Below are 20,467 nucleotides of genomic sequence, written 5' to 3' on the forward strand. Positions count from 1 at the left end.
CAAAATGGCTGAAAAGTTAAGAGTTAGAGACTGGCAAAAAATGTTTGCCTTGACACAAACAGTCTTACATGGTCTGATGGTAAAAAAAAAAACAATTCACAAGTTAGAAGTATAAAACCAAACATTATAAAGAAATTTAACCCTTTTAGCTGTGTGGCATTTTAATGTCTGCGCTCAGAAGGCGGCCTACACCTCATGCAGTGTCACTGCTGACAGACCTACCCATCAGTCTCATCTTCTCCTTCATTTAGGTTAAGTGCATTAGCTCTAGCAGCCCACGCACAGAGAGACAGCTTGGTGTACGGGAGGAAAAAGAAGTGTGGGAGCGTATGGGCAGGAAGCAGTGAGGAACGAAGAGGTGGATTTGACAGAAGAGTTAAAGACAGAGAGAGTAAGGGGAAAAAGTTTTTAACTATACCCAGCCATGATAGCACATTGACATTGCCTTCGCAGTTCCACTATGTATGCAAAACTGGCAAATTAGGTAAGAATTAAGATCTTGCATTTTGAAGAAAGCAGCGCTATTCGATAGATTCAGAGGGCCTTCGTTTATCAAGTGTTCCAGCGACTGTGCCATTCTGAAACTGAAGCGGATTTCACGGGTTAGTCTATTCTCGTCCGCTGGCCACTGTGGTGTGTAAAATGAGAGGGAATGCTATGTTTTGGGAAATCTAATTTGAGGGCCGTGTTTGTTTTCCCTGCGTTATTTTGCAACCGGGAGGCTGGCTCCAAAGCAGCACCACTCTCTCTTTTACCCTAGTTTCACAACAATGTCCAGCACCAGCGTCCAACAAAAACCCACATACGCAACTGAGGAAAGGACATTAAGCCGACATGGGTCACTTTACCTCTTCCTCATCAGTGGTCTCTCTCAGCAGTCTCTCACAGAATTAAGCAGTCCGCTAATTAGGAGGTTATTCACCATGCCACAGGAACATATGCACATGTGCGTACGTATAGATGTATTTAAAAAAACATAAATATTAGCGGCCATCTTTTGGCAGCTAATTGCAAAGAGCTCCCCCGTGGGAGGAGAGAGAGAGGTCCTCTGTCGATAATTAATCCTCGTTTAAAAAAGTAAATGACATTCATTAGCGGGGAATCGAGCCAAGTGCCATTATTTACATGGCAATAATCTGGAGCATGCTGGTGGCGCTCTTTTAATGTTACAGAAATAACTCTGGGACAGGGGGACGAGTACAGTTGCTTTCCCTCCTTTTTTTTTTTTTTAAATGTGTGTGTGTGTGTGTGTGTGTGTGTGTCTTCGCACCCAGGAACAATTAGGCCCAGACGAACAGATGGGGACGCCTCTGAGTGAGAAAGCTCTTCTGAACGACTCTTCATCTCCTTCTTATCTCGCTCTCTCATCCGCTTGCACATAGTCACACACGCACACAGCCAAATACACAAACGCTCAACAGAAATGCACACACATTTGGGCACAGAGGAAAAACACACTGAGCTAACTTTTAACATTAACTGCCATAACAGAGACCCTGTTACAAGTGGCAAAACAGAAATGTTGAAAATGTGAGCCACAGAAATCACCAAGACTTGAGGGTCAAAGCACAAAAAGCTGGCTTGTTTACTGATTTTCATGTGCGATTTATAATAATATAAATTCTCAGTGAGACTTTTGGTTACTGTTTTAGGACTTTGGACAATTCATGCTTCGCACACATTCGCAGAAGGAACACAGCAGTCACATTTCTTTGCGATAACACTGCTGAAGCTGGAATAATGATCAAAAAGTTACATAATGGGCCATTTGTTGCACAAGGGGTTTTCTACAATGGTGCTAGTGTCTGCACGATGTACTGTTAGGGATGCACACAAGCATAAAAAGGATGAATGCAGAGACAAAGAGGCAACACTGAACACAAAACCCCAGCATCACCTCTTGTTCTTTTTAAGAATGAGGAAATGCATAGAGAGACAGAGTTAGTCAGCATCTCTATAATACTTACAACCTTATAGCTAGAGATTAGCTTCAAAACACATTATTAATTAAATAATTAACAGTATAATTTTATTAAGGGGACGTAGCAGTGGACAAGGCAATTAATGGGATCTACGGTGCTCTATTTTCAAACCGTCAACAAATATGATCACAGTACCAAGTGGATATGTTTTGACATATTTTTAAATTAAATAATAATAAAACTTTATTGCTTTTGTTCTCTGTCATTTTATAACACATCACTCTCTGATTTAGTCTCTTTCTAGGATCATTATCCCGGCTGACCTGGATCCTGATCGGTTTCCCACTCGTCTGTCTAATATCAGGCAGCAGGTCACAGACATGAAAACTAACACACTTGTGCAACCCGTTACCCTTCTTTGTCTTGCTAAGTACAATGATTAAGGTATCAGTCCTTGGGGAACCAGGTGAAAAACTGAGGAGACAGCCCTGAGAGTATAAATCACCGCTTCATGGTTTCAGCGTGCTCTTAGCCTCCTCTGTGGACACAGGGGACAGCCCCAGCCCCCTGTAGTCATGCTTTAAGGCTGGGTGTGTTCCATCACACAAAGTAGACCCCTTCTTTACCTATAAGATTAAGTAACATTATGTCGTGTTTGCTGACACCGAGGTAGCAGCCCTGAGCCCCACAGGGCCTCCTCCTCCATCATATTTTGTTACATCTCCTTGACAATGGACTATGTCAACAAAACAAAGACTATTATCTCGTCATCTTTGCTTCTTCTCACTATTAAAACTAAATCCAAAGCTAAACTAGTGGGATTAATGAAGGAAACTAAACCGCGGAGTTGTTGCTCTTTCAGTAACTGCAGTTTTAATGAATGCCTAATGGCACCCGCTCTGGACTGAGGCCTAGCGTGGCCTTTTCCGAGCCAAGGGAAACTTCCGAGAAATCCGATAGAATCCAGGGTGTGGGTCACGATAACTCGTGCTTCCTGTTAGCCCCACTTCCACGACCTCTCTTCCTTTAGCCACTCTTCACCAACCCTCAATCGATCTGCTTTTCTCCTGAGATCAAAGGTTTGCACCACTGTTGTACATTTAGCCTCGGCCGGGTCCTCCCACATCATGTCTAAATATTAATGATAATAAAGTCTCACACCCATCCCTGTGTCAGGCAATTACAGCCAACATTGATCCTTTGCTTTCTGCTCCAATTAGAACTCACCGCTCGTAATGCGTCCTGGCACATCAAAGGATAACAGCCATTGATCCACTCCTGGATCTTAACGTTTACTGTTAGGAGAGAGGAAGGAGGATGTGGCGTGGCAGAGGGGGGAAAGCAATATTCTGACTAGAAAACAAGAGACGAGCAAAGAAATCATTTTATTCAGTAAGTCAGGTAAAGGGAGTGCTGAAACTCAGAGGGTAAGGCAAGGCAGAGGGGGCTCAATATTAACGGATATTCTGACAGTTCAGAAGGCAACCAGCATCCGGAACCCTGGAAAGACTCACAACAGTGTTCGCAACAGTACGGCTACACAAACCACCGAAAGCTCAGATGTTTTTGCTTGAAACTATGAAACGTGTACGTGAAAAAAAGCCGCATTTAATAAGAAAAAGGGTTTTCACAGCTTCTGCGGTGTCTGCCCATCAAAACGACAAACACCAAATCACTGCAAAACAATATAAAAGTAAATTTATTATAAGTTCAACTCAAGGACAATAAATCCTACACAAATGCCCATCAACTGACACTAAGACTTTTAGCATTATGCCAACTTCTAAATATCGATGACTGTGCTGCAGCCAAACTTAATAAAGAAGAAGAAGAAGAAGAAAAAGAAAAAAAACAACAACTCTGGGGATTTCTGATCAGGCTTATACAATACAGGTCTCAGTGGGAGGCAAGAAAAGCTTCAGTGAAACATGAGTTATCATGACAACCTCCCACATCTATGTCTCTAGGCCAACTATCCTAGACAACTGACCTTTCTGACATTTTGAAGTTTGAGAAAAGCAAAATTTTTAAATCAGCGTATGCCATATAGAAATATTTACAGCACACCCAGCTCAGAAAGAGAGAGAAAGGGGTAAAATCCGACCTAATGAGTCAATAGAAAGCGACACATCACCATTAAACCGTGGACATTCTGTCCACAAATGAAGCTACACAATCCCACCGTTGACACCATTATTTGACAGGGCTTGTTGTTATGGTCGTTCTGTGCTGGACTAATAGCTCTGATAGTCCTGGCCTCGACCATGACCTCACAGCTGCCTTTGTCACGGAGCTGGAGGAAGGCTTGCCCATCGCTCTGGGCTACAATGATACTCTTCATGGCACAATAATACACTGAAACACTGAGCAACTGGAATGCAACCCAGTGGTTTGTATACCTACAATTAATTGACTGGCTGTAGTTGAGGCTAAAGTTAATATATGTTGAGCAAGAAAGACACTGAGAAATAAACACAATATTCCTGTACAAATTTAATTTAAAATAAAGCTGGCATCAATAATAAATCATGCCCCAATGCTAATACTGGGGGACTCTGAGCTGTGATCTTTATATTAGGTGGTCTTGAGGGCAAAACATATTTTCAAAATGACTACAAAATTTTCAATTAAATGTCACAAACCACTGCATGATTTTTCCTCTTTTGCTTTTAGCCTAAAGGAAACAAAATGTCTAAAAACGTCACTGCTGAACTAGAGAGGGAAATCTGGAACAGAGCAGACGAACTGGAGAGATTTCAGGCTTGAGGGAAAAAAAAAAAAAGCTGTGAGGGTGCTATTTCAAAAAATAAAAAAATAAAAAAATTAGACAATCTGATATAATCGCATCATCAATTTTAAAATGTAGGCAATGACTTGTTCAATCTGTCTTACAGTACCTTGCTTATTTTATTGTATTTTTGATGTGCTCCTTATTGTGTTGTTTATGGTATCTTAAATACATATTTTGTCAAATCTTGCTCATAATTAGAACAATTACATGAAAATGAACAACTACTAGCAACTAGAAAATCAATCAAAATCATTCTTAAATGTTTCTACGGCCTTAACACCTCAGTGTTCTTTTCCATATTTGTTTGTGTATGATATTTTCCCCTCTTAGCGACCCACTGTCCTCTGGCTGTGGTATCCCTCACTATTATACGCTTTGCTAACATGGTGCTTTGCTTCAGCTCTGTACCTCAGTTGCTACCAAACGATGTAATTAAAGATTGGTGAAATGAAACCAGTGTTTAGAAATGGTTTATGTCAAGTCTGTTCTCAAATGTTATACCACAGGGGAACTTTTAGATGGGATGGGTGTGCATCAACGTCCTGTTAAAGTAGAGTCTTGGCCCAAAGACTCAGACAAAAAAAGGCTAAAGATAAAAAAAAAAATCTAACCAACAGAGCCTTAATATGAGCCAAGTCACAAGACGAAGGCGGTGTACGATAATAATGCAATGGTAACGGTAGGAAAACATTTGTTGTTGGCTGGAAAATCAGGCTCCTCGCATGTGTGTGATACTGAGTGATGCATTCAGGTCAGCTGGGGAGAATGAGGGGATTGGCGGGCTCCACAAACAGGCTGGGAAAGTGACACCAGGATGCTAGGCCAAGACATCAATGTCCTCACAACTTCCCTTTAACAGTGAAGCAATGTTAGCCCTGGCGCCATCGGATACAGGGCGGGGGTTAAAGTTTACATGATGGCTGACAGGATGTACGCATGTAACCCAGCAAACAGAAAATAAACAAAGTGACTCTAAATTTTGAAATGCGATGGTTTTCATGGCTTTAAGTGACAATGTAGAAAGAAGTGGATATTTGTGTAGGGGGTCATGGAAAAAAAAAGGTCCCATTTGGGAGGCTTATTTGTCAAATCAACTAAACTCTTTTTGTCATTGTTACTTTTCTTAGCTTTTACTATGTATGTGCAGAGTCTGACACTACAGGACTGTTTGCAAATTCTTCTGCTGAAAGTGGAAAGTTATTCTCTGCTCACTTAAAATTTGAGTGCAAGAGGCGTTCCTCTGAGCATTTCTAACAGCCTTACTGGTCTGGGAGTGATTTCTGGCCCAAAAGGCAAGTTACACCAGTGTCATGAGGACACTTTAGTGCTGTAGTTGGGACCTTTGTGTAGCAGTTAAACATTTGAAATGAACACTATTTATATCTTCATTTATTCAGATGTTTTTCAAGGAAGGCAAAGGCTTAGTTGTTATTTTGAAAGAATCTATTTTTGGACAGAGGATCTTTAACGAGATGTAGAGCCCCAAAGCATGTTGAAAATATACTTCTGACTACACAGGATCACAAAAGGTCAGCATAAACTGCATATACAGTATAATCAATCAAATTAATTATCACAAGATATTCTCTTGATTTTCAGCTAATATTAATCAGATGAACTTCTTGTGCTTCAATCTTTTTAAAGATTTTCTTTTGCAATTATCTTAACAAGCAACAGTCAACAGAATTAGGCTGGCAACTTTAATAACTCTTTGTTTCTCATTATCAGATCCCTGAAAGAAGAGACCCAAAAACAAAGTGAGTAACTCAAGTTTTAGAATGTGGAGCAAATGTGCAAATGTGTGGCTGCACATAATATTGTGTTAAATCACACTGAGGGTTGCAGTAATAATAATCATACCAGAAGCATATCTGCTGCCAAAAAAAAGGAATAGGGGAGGAAAAAAATGATATTTTGTGAGAATGGCCATTCACGCTCAGACAGATTGTGATGGGATGATGTTGACCGTGGAGGTGCAAACTAAGATCCCTGTCGCCACAGAGACGTGAAGATTGTGGTGTAAGCGGGGAAGTCTTCTCTACAGCTGGCAGCAGGCCTGGCCTAGCACCAAGGTGCTCAGCCAACAGCTCCTCTCCTCTGTCACATCCCCCCTTCCTCCACCTCTTCCTCTACAGCCGCCTGGATGCCAGTCTGCCTGGCTGGTGTGGTCCAAACAAGACCCAGCCATCGGGCCAAAGGGGTAATGGAACTGCTGCCAGCTGGGCCAGCACTTCACGGCCGAGCACCACTCTCCAAACAAACAGTGCAATGGGCCACAAGCCACGGGCAACATGGAACCTGTCATTACCAGCCGTGCATTGCTGGTTCACTCCCCAAAACCCGAGCCAGGCTTGAACGTGTACTGCACTTGACTTCAGCAAATTTCTCAGCCAGGATTTGTCATGAGAGAATCCCTTTTCAAAATCATGCTATATCATCAGCATATTAAACAATGCATATACAATTACCACCTAAACATCATTTAGATTTTTTGAAAACTTTCTGAAGGAATAAAAATATTATGAAGTCCATGAATGACAAGTTCGAGTTTGTTACATACAAGTGAAAAACTTACAACAGTCCCTGGGATTAACTGCTTACCATCTAATTAACAAAACATCTAGAAAACTTTCTGCAGTCCCAAGGCTAAAATTGGACTGTGTGGGCATTTGTGCCTCAGTTGGATTTTCTCCAGCGATCATGATTTTCTGGCATTTTGGCATTTTTGAGGCATCTATCATGAAAAAATGCAGTTTCAACATCACAAAATAAGAATATGTCAAGCGCTCCTTTCACTGGAATGCACCACAGGGACAAGAGTAATGAACAAAACAACCTGCGTCACAAAGTAACTTTGTCATGTGCTCCACACTGAGACAAATAGTGTTTCAGAGAGTGTGGAACAATAACTCAATGTACTACCGCAACACAAAACCACACAACAGATCTCAGTGACCATGCCCGAGTCAGCGTCAAAACCTACTAATTAAAATATCGGTGAATTTGTCCCTTTCTTTTTCTTTCATGCCATCGACAATAAAACAAAACAATACTTTTATATATTCTATATATACACATATTGTGTTAGCTGGGAGACAGAGTGGTGACCTGTTTAAGGTGTACCCTACCTCTCGCCCTATGATGGCTGGGATATGGGCTGAATGTAGTTCTCTGTTAGCAATGTAATGGCAGACTGTAAGGGCCCCATTATATCTGCTGTCCAGTGCCTGGCGAACGGCACCATATGGCAAAGTTAACATCAAATTGATGTCACATCTGCTATTAGAAGGGGCTGTGTCTGCTGGTTCTGTAATTGTAGATTTTTGCAACCTGTTGCGTTGTGCAACTGCAGTCGGTTTAAGTGTATGATCATGTCGGTTTTTACTTCATTTAAAGTAATATATCACTACATATCCTCAGAGATTCACAGATTATATAGAATGAGATGTTACAATAGTTTGAATAAATGAGACTTCATGGAAAAAGAAAAAACAAACAAACAAAACTGTGGAGTTTTTGTCTGAGTGGCAGTACCCATTGTTGAAGAAAATACTACCGTGGGTACTTAGGAGCATAAATAGCTGTGGCTGTGTGATGACGTTACTGGCAGTGTGTAAAGAAACCAATGCTAAGGATATAATAGGCCCCCCAAGGAGCTATGGTAAACTCATCTACCTGCAGAGAGCATCTACTGCCAGATGGGGGCACTGTCCAAAGTATGTGGTGCAACCAGTCTGTGAATTTACTCTTACGTGTGAATTATGCTTCCGCCTTAGATCTACGCCGTAACTTACGCCATAACCATAACAACATTTTAACCCTACCCCGCAAACTTTTACGTAAACCTGACATGCACCTCGTGGAAGACTGCAGTGTAGGGAACCTGCATCTGAATAAGAATATTTTATTCAATTAATTAAGGAAATTATGTAGGGATAAAAGGGACTTCCGGTTACTATGTAAGTTAGGATGTACATTTCCCGCAGAAGTGTAAATCGAGCTTTACTTTGTTGTTGTTCTTAGAGGTTTGCTGGCTGATAGACCAACATACAAAAATCTTAAGTGAAACATGCTAAAAACAATAAAAACTCTCCACTGCAGCTAGTGTCTTGGTTTTTCATGGTTTTTTGTGTGGTTTTTATTTATTTTTTTAATCTTTGAAGTTTTTTTGTGCTTCCCTTGTTTCCCGGTGAACTCCGGCACAGGAGAAGTATGTCACTCCAATCCTCGTCTCGACCCATTTGTCAACCATTCAGTATTCAAAACAAAAGCAATTAGCTGAGCTACACGCTGTTGGGTTCCTGGAGGACCGCATGGAAGTGCATTTGCCTAAGTTGAAAACCTTTCTCCGTAAGATCTCTTTAGGCAAATACCTAAACAAAACAATAGATTTCAACACAACCACACCCAGTGGATAAACTGTTAAGAGGGAGGGATGGATGGATGAATGGATGGAGGGAGGGAGGATGGATGGATGGGCATGGAAAGCTGCATATTTGTCTTTGTCCTTGACCTAAATTACTTTCACAACGATTTTGAGATCTGGCATTATAAGACTGACATTCAGTCAACAGCATGATGCAAACTATTTGCTTCAATATCAGAGATATTCTTATTTATATATTCTTATTTCCCAAGAGGCAAAGCAGACATCGCTAAATTGGGTCAGAATTGGCCAATAACCATTTTAGGTGATTTAGTATTCTCACGTTACAAAAGCTGACAAAACACTGCAGAATTGGGGATAATTTAGTCTTTGTGTTGTTATTTCAGTGCCTCTAATAACCATTAAAGAGACGTGGTGCTAGATGACTTGAACAACAAGGTAAAAATTCATTTTGCACTTTGTTATCTATTCCTTTTGTTTTATTTCTTTTAAATTCTGAGACACCTGTATTGTGTCAGCAAACAAATTGCACAAATTTTCATGAGGCAATAGAGGGAATTCAAAAGAGATTCAGCCTGAACTTTTGTGCAGTGGTAAACCACACCGGGAGACTGGATTTGGCAAATAAGATATTTTCAAAGGTACTTGTCAAAACTGTTGTACACACCACTGAATGCCCTTCACAGCAAGCAAAACCAAACCAAAGTAAGGGATTGGTAGGTGGGGTCTGTCCTTTGGCCTTCCAGCCTTTGGGACTGGAAAGTATAATACAGAATAAAGTCTATTTTTGTATTTTGTATAAAAGCACCGAAGGTTAGATGTATTTTGCTTAAAAAAGGGACCAATTTGCTGTTGAAGTATTTTGACAGGAGCTCCTGATTCCTGCGAACGCCTTGTCTTGCAACCTTTTCACTTCCTTGAAAAAATAAAGTGGCCCTGTTTTTATTGTTTTGCCCATTGTGATAAAGGGGATCTTTTATGCCATCAACAACATGGCAACAATGTACTGCCTTTGTTTCGTTGAGCCATCCTGGGGGGGCGGTTAGGATGAGACACAGACATACAGAGGCACAGTAAATGATTGATGGGTTAGAAGAAAATATTAAACAGAAAGAAAGAGTCCAAATTCAACATTTGTAAATATTTCAAGCTCTTGCACTCCAACAAAGAGAGATCTGAGGGGCAACACAATAACAGAAAAACTCTACTTAACCATCTATCCTGACGCAAACACGACACAGGCGGGTGTTACTGCTGGAATTATTGCTGTTGCAAGAACTACTGTTGCCTGGTGCGTGTTGAATGGTTCCTTGAGATTACTTACAAATAAATATGATTAAATCAGAGGATAACAATGTATCCAGCAATCATAAACTTTAAGGGCCAATGGTTCTGCTTTGACAGTTCAAATAATAGTGATTTAATTAGTTAAATAAAAAGAAGCTAAAACCCCTTTTCCTGGCGATTAGATTGCATTTTTAGCCAAAAGAAAGGACTATGCAAAGATGATGAGAGGAAGAGTTAAATGAGAGCTGACTGAGAGTGCAGGAAATGAATGAACAGTGCAAGTGTTTGGACAGGAAACACTTTATCCTGGCAAGTAATGGAGCCCAAGAGTTACTCATGACGGCAAAGGGACTGCATGTCCTGGCACGGATCGAGACGGAATAGTGAACTACACGAGCGAGTGTGTTGCAAAGCTATAGCAAACAGGACAGCCCGTTTACGTCCTTGACACAAAAACTGGCATCTAGTGATGCAGTGGCATTCCACAAAATTCCTGGAAGTTGTTGCATAGGATGCAGAGAAGTATCCACAATAGCTTGCTGGGAGGTAACAGGAGTCAAAGTAGAGACAATGTGATAGCTTCTAATTGCTTCAAAATGTCCTGAAGAAGGCCCCCTATTATCTATTTAAATCGGCTAATAATGGGAGGCTAGGAGGAGGAGATGGAGACGGGGGAGGTGGATGGGGATTGGGGGGGGGGGGGGGGGCTAGGCAGAGGGTGAAAGCTATCCTCTGCGCTGCTGTCGCCTCATTATTTTCCGTCTTGACGGACGCCCGCGCTCAACCCCTGGATGAATGGCCCTGTGCTGAATAAGTTATCGCCAGACACACAAAGGAAAGAGTGCGCTACACAAACAACACAGCACTACTGCAAAGCATGAATCTCTTTTTCCTCTCCTTCTCAGTTTTTTCTCCCTCAAACCCATCACCCTTCCCCCTGCTCCCTCTAGACGAAAGGCAGGGCCTGCCACAGACTGAAATCTCACCTGTAATTTCTACAGAAGCTCTCAGTAGGTGGGGGAAAAACACAAGGGATACAGTAAAATAAAAAGGCAGGAAGGATAAAGGCATCTATGTTTGCTGAAAAGATGTATACCTGCGTTCCTTCATTTTGTTTCATCTGTCCTTTCTGTTTGTGCAGCTCCTCAATAAAGACAGGGACCTCCTTTGGACAGCATCAGAAGATGTCTAAGAGGATGGGTCTTTTTTGTTCTGTAGACAAGGCCCGCAGCATGATCACTGAAAGTGTTTTGGTTTCATCAGATCTGTATTTTGTTGTCTGGACTGCTGGGGCTTGGCATACTGAATCAAGATTACCTTTTGATTCCCTATAGCTACTAAATGGAAGCCATAAAGGTAAATGACAACAAGAAATGGCCCATTCCCAACGATTATGGCGACTATGTGCTCTACAACAGTCAACTCCTCTCCCTTGCTATCACTCAAAAGTAGAAGTGGAACTTTTGGACAGGAGAGCCTCTTTCCCCTCTGACGGGGAAATCAGAGGGTGCCGTGGCCCGACAGGCGCTCGACGGCAGATCAAACAGGGCGGGTACCCTTGGAGTGACACCTGGAGCCACTTCAAGGGATGAGAGCGCCACTGATCTCCAGTCATCTCGTCAGAACGACAGTCTGTCAGGGTTAAAGAAGGGTGAAAAAAGAAGCTCTATCAGTGAGGATGGTACGAGTGAGGTCGAACGAAGAATCACCTCAATGTCACGGATGCCTGACCCTAGAGCATTTGGAGAAGTGACACTGCAGAAGACATCTTTTTTGTTGGGATGCTGAAGATTAGCACTAGTTTTAGGTAGAGGTTAGAACTAATTGTGCGCACAAAACAATACGATGATACACGATTAGTTCAAGATTGTCGTGCTTTGATTACAAATGCCATCTACCTCAAAATCTATCAGATGGCATGCAGCATTTACCAGATTTTAAGCTAGCTGTCAGCCTCACACTTTGGTATTTTTGCATGATTTGGAAAAAAAGAAAAAAAAAAAGAACAATTTCTTCCCTATCACAAGCAGAATAACTAGAATTCAGCTATGGCCTGACACGCCATAAAACAGAAACTCACTATGGGCTGTATAATAGAAAGAGGGAGATATGTATGGAGAAAAAGAGGGCTTTGGCAGCCAGTTAAGCGAGTCAATCCTCAACAGACAACTGCATCCCTTATAAAACAACAACACGTCTTTGCCCTTGTCAACAACGTCTCCCTCTACAGCCCAGGCTTGTGTGTGCCTTTTTCTTTCTGCAAAAAACGTCCCATCAGCACTCTCTAATGGGCAAGGTGTAGGAAGAGAGAAAAAGACAGAGATGAAGCAGAAAGAAGACAGAGAGAGAGAGAGCGAGGTGGCAGTGGTGCTTTTGTGGCTGAGGAGCAGTGAGTAATGAGGCTGAGGCGCACCCTGTCATTGTCCCAGCAGCAGCCTGCAGCCACAGACACATATACAGACACACAAATACACACAGATGAAAAAAAAAGCATCTAAAAACAAGACTTTGTCTGACATTCAGCATCTACACTGTGAAGTACCTGATGAAACTAAACAAAGTAGTTTAATTTCAAAATGTATTTAAGACCATTTGGTCTTGTTTTGTTAGATGGATTCATAAGAGGTGCTTGTTTAAAACACTCCGTATGGTCTCTCACGAATTCTATTCATCGTTTTCTCCGTCTCTGCTGCTGGGTGACTCTGGATTATTAAGATGTTGCATCACTTCTCCGAAGCATGGGTATAAGGTGAAGGTAAAAAGTCCAAGTTCATGGATGCAGAAAACAACACCACGGGTGCAGAGCTGAATTTAGCTCTGCAAATGTGTATGCAGATGCGCAATGTTTATGTCTACCTTGAGAAACCTGTTTGGCAGTAGTACTGCAATGGCTCACATAACCAAGCAAGGCCCTTTTCATTGCAAGGTGATGTTGAAAGAAGCCATTAACACCAAATATCTTCTTGCAGAAAGCTAACATGCTAGCTCTGATCTACTTAACACTGTCAACAGCAGATGCATTTACTTTGATATGTGTAAAGTTCATCTAGGGGATGAGGTGGAGGCACATACCGTTCATTCTTTGCTCATTTGCCAGAATGAAAAGAGACTGGACATTAAAAAGAAAACATGCATTCACACACACTCGGATTGCTTCCCTGGAGGTAGTGGAAAAGGCCAAAGATAGAGGTGACCCACGGGGATGTAGTACTAAAGGGGGAGTGGATGCAGGGGGGTAGTAATGATGCCAAGCTGAACAAATTGCAAAGCAAAGGGAGTGCGTTTTAAATGTAGTACATGAAATTATCGTGGATGCAACACAGAGGGAAGATCAGAGAGGTTGGGATCCACTGGGAGCGATCTGCAACTCTCGGGACAAACATAAAGCTCGGCTACGGTGATGAGTTCAGCTGTAATACAAAGTAAAATAGGACAAACATGTCTTCCAATACTCTGCTGAAAATTCAGTGTGCAGAATTTGAATGCCTAGAAGTTTTCCCTCTGTTTTTCCCCCAAACACAAATAAATATAATAATAATATAAAGAATAATAAATGGAAAAGTGAAGGGAAAACATATGTGACCTGTTTCAGCGACAATTAAAACGTGAAGCTGTTCTTTTGCAACTTAATGACAAGATCTCAACACAACTCACTCACTGAATTAAACTCCATTAATTACACGACCCACATATACTAACAGGTCGGTCTTCTACGCAGATAGATACAGAAAGAGATCACATATCTGCTAATAATAAACAAAAGCACCAGAGCCTTAAGAGATCTTACAAAATAAAATTAAAAAACATCCCGCTCTCCAGACGCTTTTCTGAGGGCATGCACTTTAGTCTGTTGACTCCAAATACTGTTGTTTTATTAGGTCGAGCAAACAAGGAAAAAAAAAAAAACTACTTTCCATTAGAGGCAGAAAACTTTTGATTATCCTAGAGGCAAGGATGAGCTGTAAATACTATTCTCCTGCCAATTAGTCATATGAATAGGTTTAGACCAGGTTCAGAAGAACTTCACTATAACAAGACTCTGAGGGTTAGCCGCAGTAAGCCGCACTGTATTTTGTACTGGATTTGCCACATGTAGCTAAAATCAGAGAGATGATTGCAGTCACACATTAAGGCATCTTGTGAAGGCACGGCTCAAAAAAAAAAGGAAGTAAGAGTCTTGTTAAGAGCGTGGCAGTATTAACCTGTGAGCTAGTGCATCATCTACGCCCAGGCTGATAGGCTGATCTCTAAATCAGTGTCCAGAGAGTGTGCGAGTCTGAAGGCTGAAGCTCTGTCCATCCTGCCTGCCCGTCGCTACCGCCAGTCCCAGCCATGAATATGGAGCTGTTCTGTGGCTGGGAGCTTGCTTATGTTTTCTGTCTGATATCTAGGCCCCATTCCCATTTCAAAGGGAGGTCCACCCGGGGCCTTGACTTTTTGATCTGCCTGGCGACTGAGTCGACCACCTGCATGTGGGATCAGCTGCCAGCGAGAGCAGACAACCCCTCTGCTTCAAAATATACACACACGCACCCCCTTCGCCCTCCCTTCACTGCTTCATTGCCCTTCGCTGTGCCCCCTCCTTCCGTGAAGCTGCCAGGAGCCCCCAGTGGTCCTAACTGGGTCTGGAGCTGCATCCCATTCCCCCCCCCCTGCCATTTCTTCTGACCAGGGCGAGTGAGATGTTTGAGATGCTCAGTATAGCAACAGGACGCATCTTCATGCAGTGATGGGAACATTTTGTATTAATGAAAGGCCACAGTGTCAATGCAGCATGGAAACAACAAAGGCTTTATCAAAAGGTCTGTGGCCTTTGTAATCAGGGACAGAGAGGCGCACTGTGAGCTGTGAACCTCTCAAACCTGTAGGTGCCGAGCCCACATGTATACAACTCATTTAAAGCTTAGAGTAACTAAGCATGAGTAGATGACACAAGACTGCGTTTTCACTTGTGACACTTGTTATAAGCCCGTGACACAACCAATTAACAGCACCTATGTTCCTGCCACCGAGGGTAATTAGTTAGAGTTTCACAGTCAGAAAATGTAACAATTTATTTTCAAACAAAGCCACAGCTATTTGAGATGTGTGTCTTTCTGAATGTTTCCTACAATAAGTGATATTCACACAGTCTTTAAGTTAATTGGCTTTCTTGAACCATGACAGCTAGCTTAATGAGTGTCTAATTGTTTCTCAGCTGGGGTGATAGCACACCAGACCAGAAAGACACTTCAAGAAGAGGTGCGACTCTAAAAAGGACACCCTTCATCTCGTAGATCACAATAAATCCCTCCGTTGTTGCACCTACACACTCGGCTCTATCGGGGCCAAAGTTTTTTCGATGCTTATAATCAACTTAAAACTGCTGCTGTGTTTATATATCTGGAAAAAAAAAGTATTCGTGCATCCAATTAATCAAACATCTGCATTCAAACAGAAGAAAACAAAAAATATATATACTTAACTAAACAAACAAAAGCTGGAATATTCATCAACCTGCATGAGTATTTGTGTCCACCTCTGGTTTGCGTCACAAGTGATCCGGGTTCCTAACATGTACCAGAAACGGTTTCACTACACTCATCTGTGTAAGCCTTTACACGCCACACTACTTCTTCTGCTGCCTCAAACAAGTGGAGTATGACAAAGCAACCGGCATCGAAAACAAATACACTATTAATCAAAAAGCAAGAAAGGGGGTGGGTGAGGGTGGAGGTAATGAAATGAGTGAGGAAATTAGGAACAATTTCCAGAAAGGAGGGCATTTAACTAACCTTAACTGAATTTTTGGTCTGATTATAAATATATTATAAGCTTTTAAACTGAAATAAAAAAAAACCCAAAACAAATTATTTTATCAAATAGTGACAAAAAATAAAATAAAACTGTGTACGTTGTGGTGCTCCCGTCAAGCATAAAGGCAGGCAGTAGTCGAATAGGTTTGCAGCCGGGCCCCACTTTGGAAAGCCCTCATAAATCCTGATTTGAGACGGGCACTAACCAGAGGAGCTAAGGCATCAAGAGAGGAGGGAGGGGGGGCTGAAGAGTAAGTGGGTGGCAGCATGCCTCTTAAAATGCTACGTCTGATTAAGTCTTCCCATTAGGTGACAGCTGAACTTTAACATTAATATGATAATATTGAAATAAGTGCATGTTATTTACTTCAGCACCAGCAGGGGTGGAGGGAAGAAGAGGAGGAGGAGGGAATGATGAATGATTTCTGGACAGCTCTGGGTGACATGCCAGGCGAAGTGACCCCCCCCACCCGGCCCTCCTCTTGCCATAATCAGGCTTGACAAAATGGAGACATATGCAGAAATATTGGTTACAGTCGGCGTCACAGCCCTTCTCAGGCCTTTCCTCTCCAGTATCTGCCGCCCGCCCTGCGAGCCACCCTCCAAATTGTCTATGGGCACTGAAGCATCTATTTCAATTGGCACTTCCTTCCTGCCCCCAGGATTTTACATTTAGTCTGTGTCATTTACATATTACTCTTAATCAAAATCCACAGCGGGTGACAAGGAGGGGGGGAAAAAAAAACAACAAGAGAGAGCAAGAAACAAAACCGTGGCGTCACGGTTCAGGGGTAAGCACACAGACACTTTATGAAATGGAGATGTGACAAGACATTACGGTGTGTGTGTGTGTGTGTGTGTGTGTGTGTGTGTGTGTGTGTGTGTGTGTGTGTGTGTGTGTGTGTGTGTGTGTGTGTGTGTGTGTGTGTTAGGAAGCGGAGGCACCAGATAATGCAAGGCCTATTGAAATATTTGCGTTTGAATGCCTGTGCCTGTGTGACTGCCTTGTGAGTGAACTAGCACGCCAGGGAGACAAAGAGTGCAAGATGGATATGGGTGGTAAGTGCATTTTGTGGAAAAAAAATGAAAAGAGAAAATAAACAAAGGCAAAGAGAAGAAAAGAATGGAGACATGTACAGTGTGCACTTGTCTCTTCCAGCAGGATGCTGTACTGGGCTACTTGTTTCTCAGGCACACAGCACCACATTTAACCAAACAGCCACTCACACGATTTGTTTACTTAGTTTTCTCAGCTATATAGTTCTGACTAATAAGAATCTGACTAAAAGATCACAGATCCTTTACAAATGAGTTTAACCTGCTTGAAACATGAACAAAAGCACTTGCTAATAGCCACAGGTGACTGACTGCAGCAAGTTATAAACTATAATATTCACTTTTACATCTTATGAAAGTCTTTATTTACAACCTCACAGCACTGTTAAAGCACTTTGCATACAAAGAGGTGCAGAAACAGTGTTCCTACCTGCCTCTTACCTTCTCAGCATGCCGGTAAGGATGCGGGAACTCTTGCCCAGGTTGGCGTCTGTTTCTCTCAGCTGGAGTTGTAGGGGAGACAGAACCAGTGAAGGACAGCTTTTAGTTTTAATTCTGAACAAACACTTGAGCAATTTCAGTTTAACACACTCTGTCAACAAACTAAAGCTGTTTTTAAAAAAAAATCCCTCTGGTGAAGCACACACCAGGAAATAGTCCTTCTGATGTGTTTGCACAACTGGAAATATGTAAATGGGTTTAGGCAATGGTGGGTGGTGGCAGCGCACATAATGACCACTCGCTACTGTTAAATGCGCTGCAGTATTAGCTGCACATGTTGTGAAATCTGACATCGAGGTGGACTTTGTCCTAGGAATTTGTTGCAAGTTTGCAAGTTAAAGGCTTCTGTATCATAAGAACTGACGTTGCTTTCACACACGACGCTGTCGGCTGGAGCTTAACATATAATATGTGGGTACGATTTCATCCACACTTGAAAACAAAAAAGAAGCATGTAACGAGTATAAATAAGTACCACGGCAATAATGTCATTTGATTATTACAGTATTGTTGTGCAAGGTACTATTGCACTGTACTACTGGCCTTAGGGCAGAAAGACATCTCTACAGTTTGACACACTTTTCACTAAAGTTTCTTGCGACCCAGAGAGATGAATGGGAGATCCTTTGATTAGAGCTTGCCTTCTTACCTTAAAGGTACTGGCTTACCTGTCAAGAGACCACCCTCGGCAAAACCCCCCACTTTTAGACAAAACCAGTGGGGGGAAAAAAAAATACACGACAATTTTAGAGCTGCTTTAAAAGCAACTTATTTACCAAAGCATGAACAGCTAGGCTACACATAAGATCAATGTTTACTTCATTTGATGCATCTCTATGTCTATAAACTAGCAGCATTGTGAGCTGTTCAATGACAGAAAACTTTTGAAAAAACCTCCATAACCTTAGTAGGACATGCCACTTGATGGTCTTATATTCATCTTACTACAGAGCTAGATGAATATAAGGAAATGGAGTGAAAGATGCCTTTACTTTTAAAGTAGGTACCAAGCAGTGGGAGTCCTTGAAGGCACCCTTGAAATGATGATCATGGCTATTGAGGACTAATTGCCTGGATATTTCCCTTTTCTTGCTCCATTTCTTTCCCTTTTTCTTCCTCTCTGCCTTTTTTCCCTTCAGGGGTCATAGGAATGTTTTCAAGCTACTCTCTTGTCAGGCGTAGGGACTTTTCACAGGGAGGAGGATTTGGCAAAGATGTTGCCAGCAAAGTGTGAGTGTGAAAGTGAAAAAAAAATGCTGACATTGCACTGAGTGAGCTGCCACTAACATCTACCTGTAGTCGCATTTCTCGAGGATGACAGGGGAGCACGGGGAATAGTGATTGCAGAGTTTTTCTCTAAACAGTCAGCAGGGAGTGATTTATCTTCGTCTTTCTCTGAAATAATAACTGCTTTCCCAATAAAGTCACCCCTTCTCTGTATGTTTTCATCAGTGAATCACACTATATTCTATTTGTTTTTTATTCTTCAGTTTCACATCTTTTCTACCAAAACTCCCCTTTCCTCTACAACGATCGGAGCCACGCTCTCTTTTTTTCATGTTTGTTCTGGCTCATCCTGCAGTCATCGCTCTTCCCTGCAATTCATCCTCCCTTCCCAGCCCTGCTTTACTGCTCCTTTCTTCCTCTTCTTCCATCTTTCCTTCTTACCCTCTGGCAGCCTGGGCTGGTGTGATGCAGGCTGCCAGAGCCAAAGATACATGTGGTACAGGGTGGGAGGTGGGGGACCTGGGGTTTGGGCCCTCTGGCAAAGACAACAAGTCCAGCAGTTGCCTGATGTCTGCTTCTACCCACAGATCTGTCCCCTAGACACTTCGCACTTTCTCCCAAAATACATCTCTCTCTCTGAATCATTCCTTCTTTCCTTTTCCACCTCTCTCCCTCTCCCTCCACAGCCTCTCACCAAATCGTACGCCTTCCTCCATAACCTGAAATGGAAACCCACTGAAGTTTTAGGGTAGTCGAGTGTCTAAAATTAATCGTGGCTGCCTATAAAGAGAGAGTGAGAAGACCTTGTTCCTTGAAACTCATATTTTTTTCCAGCACTAAAGTAGAACAATTTCTAAAGACATCTTTAGCCAGCTTCGAGGATTAAAATGCATACACGTGTTGTTACTATTAACACAAATGAAAGCTAATTTGCATCCAAAATTTTAAACAAACTCTGATCCATATCATTTAAAGTGCAAATAGAGGGGCATTAAGGGAAATAAAAGGTAAGGTTTCAGCTTCAAGGATGAAAAGTCCAAACTGAACATTTAATTCCTTTTAGAGCATTAAAGTTTGTTAGCTCACTGAGTACGACCATTCATTTGTCTGCATAATTAATCCTCCTCAGGTTAAATAAACTGTGCTTACACATGACTGAGGCGATACTGTCAAAGTGCATGAGTTTATTTCATTTATTTTCAGTTAATTAATAAATAACTGTTGAAACTGAAGTTACAGCTTGCTGTGATAACTCTGCACAGTCGTAATCAAAGTGTTAAAAGAAGCAGGTTTTACTTTTAAGGCTGTCTAATACTTTTACTTTATTTCCTCAAATTCTTACACTCATTCCCGCTCTTGTATTATATGCATTTAAAAGACATGAATTACCACATTTAGGCAACAACCATTAAAAAAAATGCCCCCCCTGCTACGTTTCACACCCTGAGGTAGCCTTGAGATCGGTTAAAAGAAATTCTTCAACCCGTTCAGGTGGTTCTGA

General features: G+C 41.8%; 1 protein-coding gene across 4 annotated transcripts in view; it reads right to left on the bottom strand.

The window, feature by feature from the left end:
- The window catches only part of vti1a (vesicle transport through interaction with t-SNAREs 1A), a 116,099-nt gene that overhangs the window by 19,215 nt on the left and 76,417 nt on the right, over positions 1–20,467 (bottom strand). For 2 of the 4 annotated variants that reach the window (XM_040039440.1, XM_040039439.1), the window contains one exon: positions 17,680–17,741. In XM_040039440.1, the coding sequence (XP_039895374.1) occupies positions 17,680–17,741 (62 nt within the window). Of the gene's footprint in view, positions 1–17,668; positions 17,742–20,467 lie in introns of all 4 variants that reach the window. The other 2 variants (XM_040039442.1, XM_040039441.1) reach the window with 1 other exon arrangement.

This window comes from Simochromis diagramma, unplaced genomic scaffold, assembly GCF_900408965.1.
Source record: "Simochromis diagramma unplaced genomic scaffold, fSimDia1.1 OVJJ01000402.1, whole genome shotgun sequence".
Taxonomy (NCBI): domain Eukaryota; kingdom Metazoa; phylum Chordata; class Actinopteri; order Cichliformes; family Cichlidae; genus Simochromis; species Simochromis diagramma.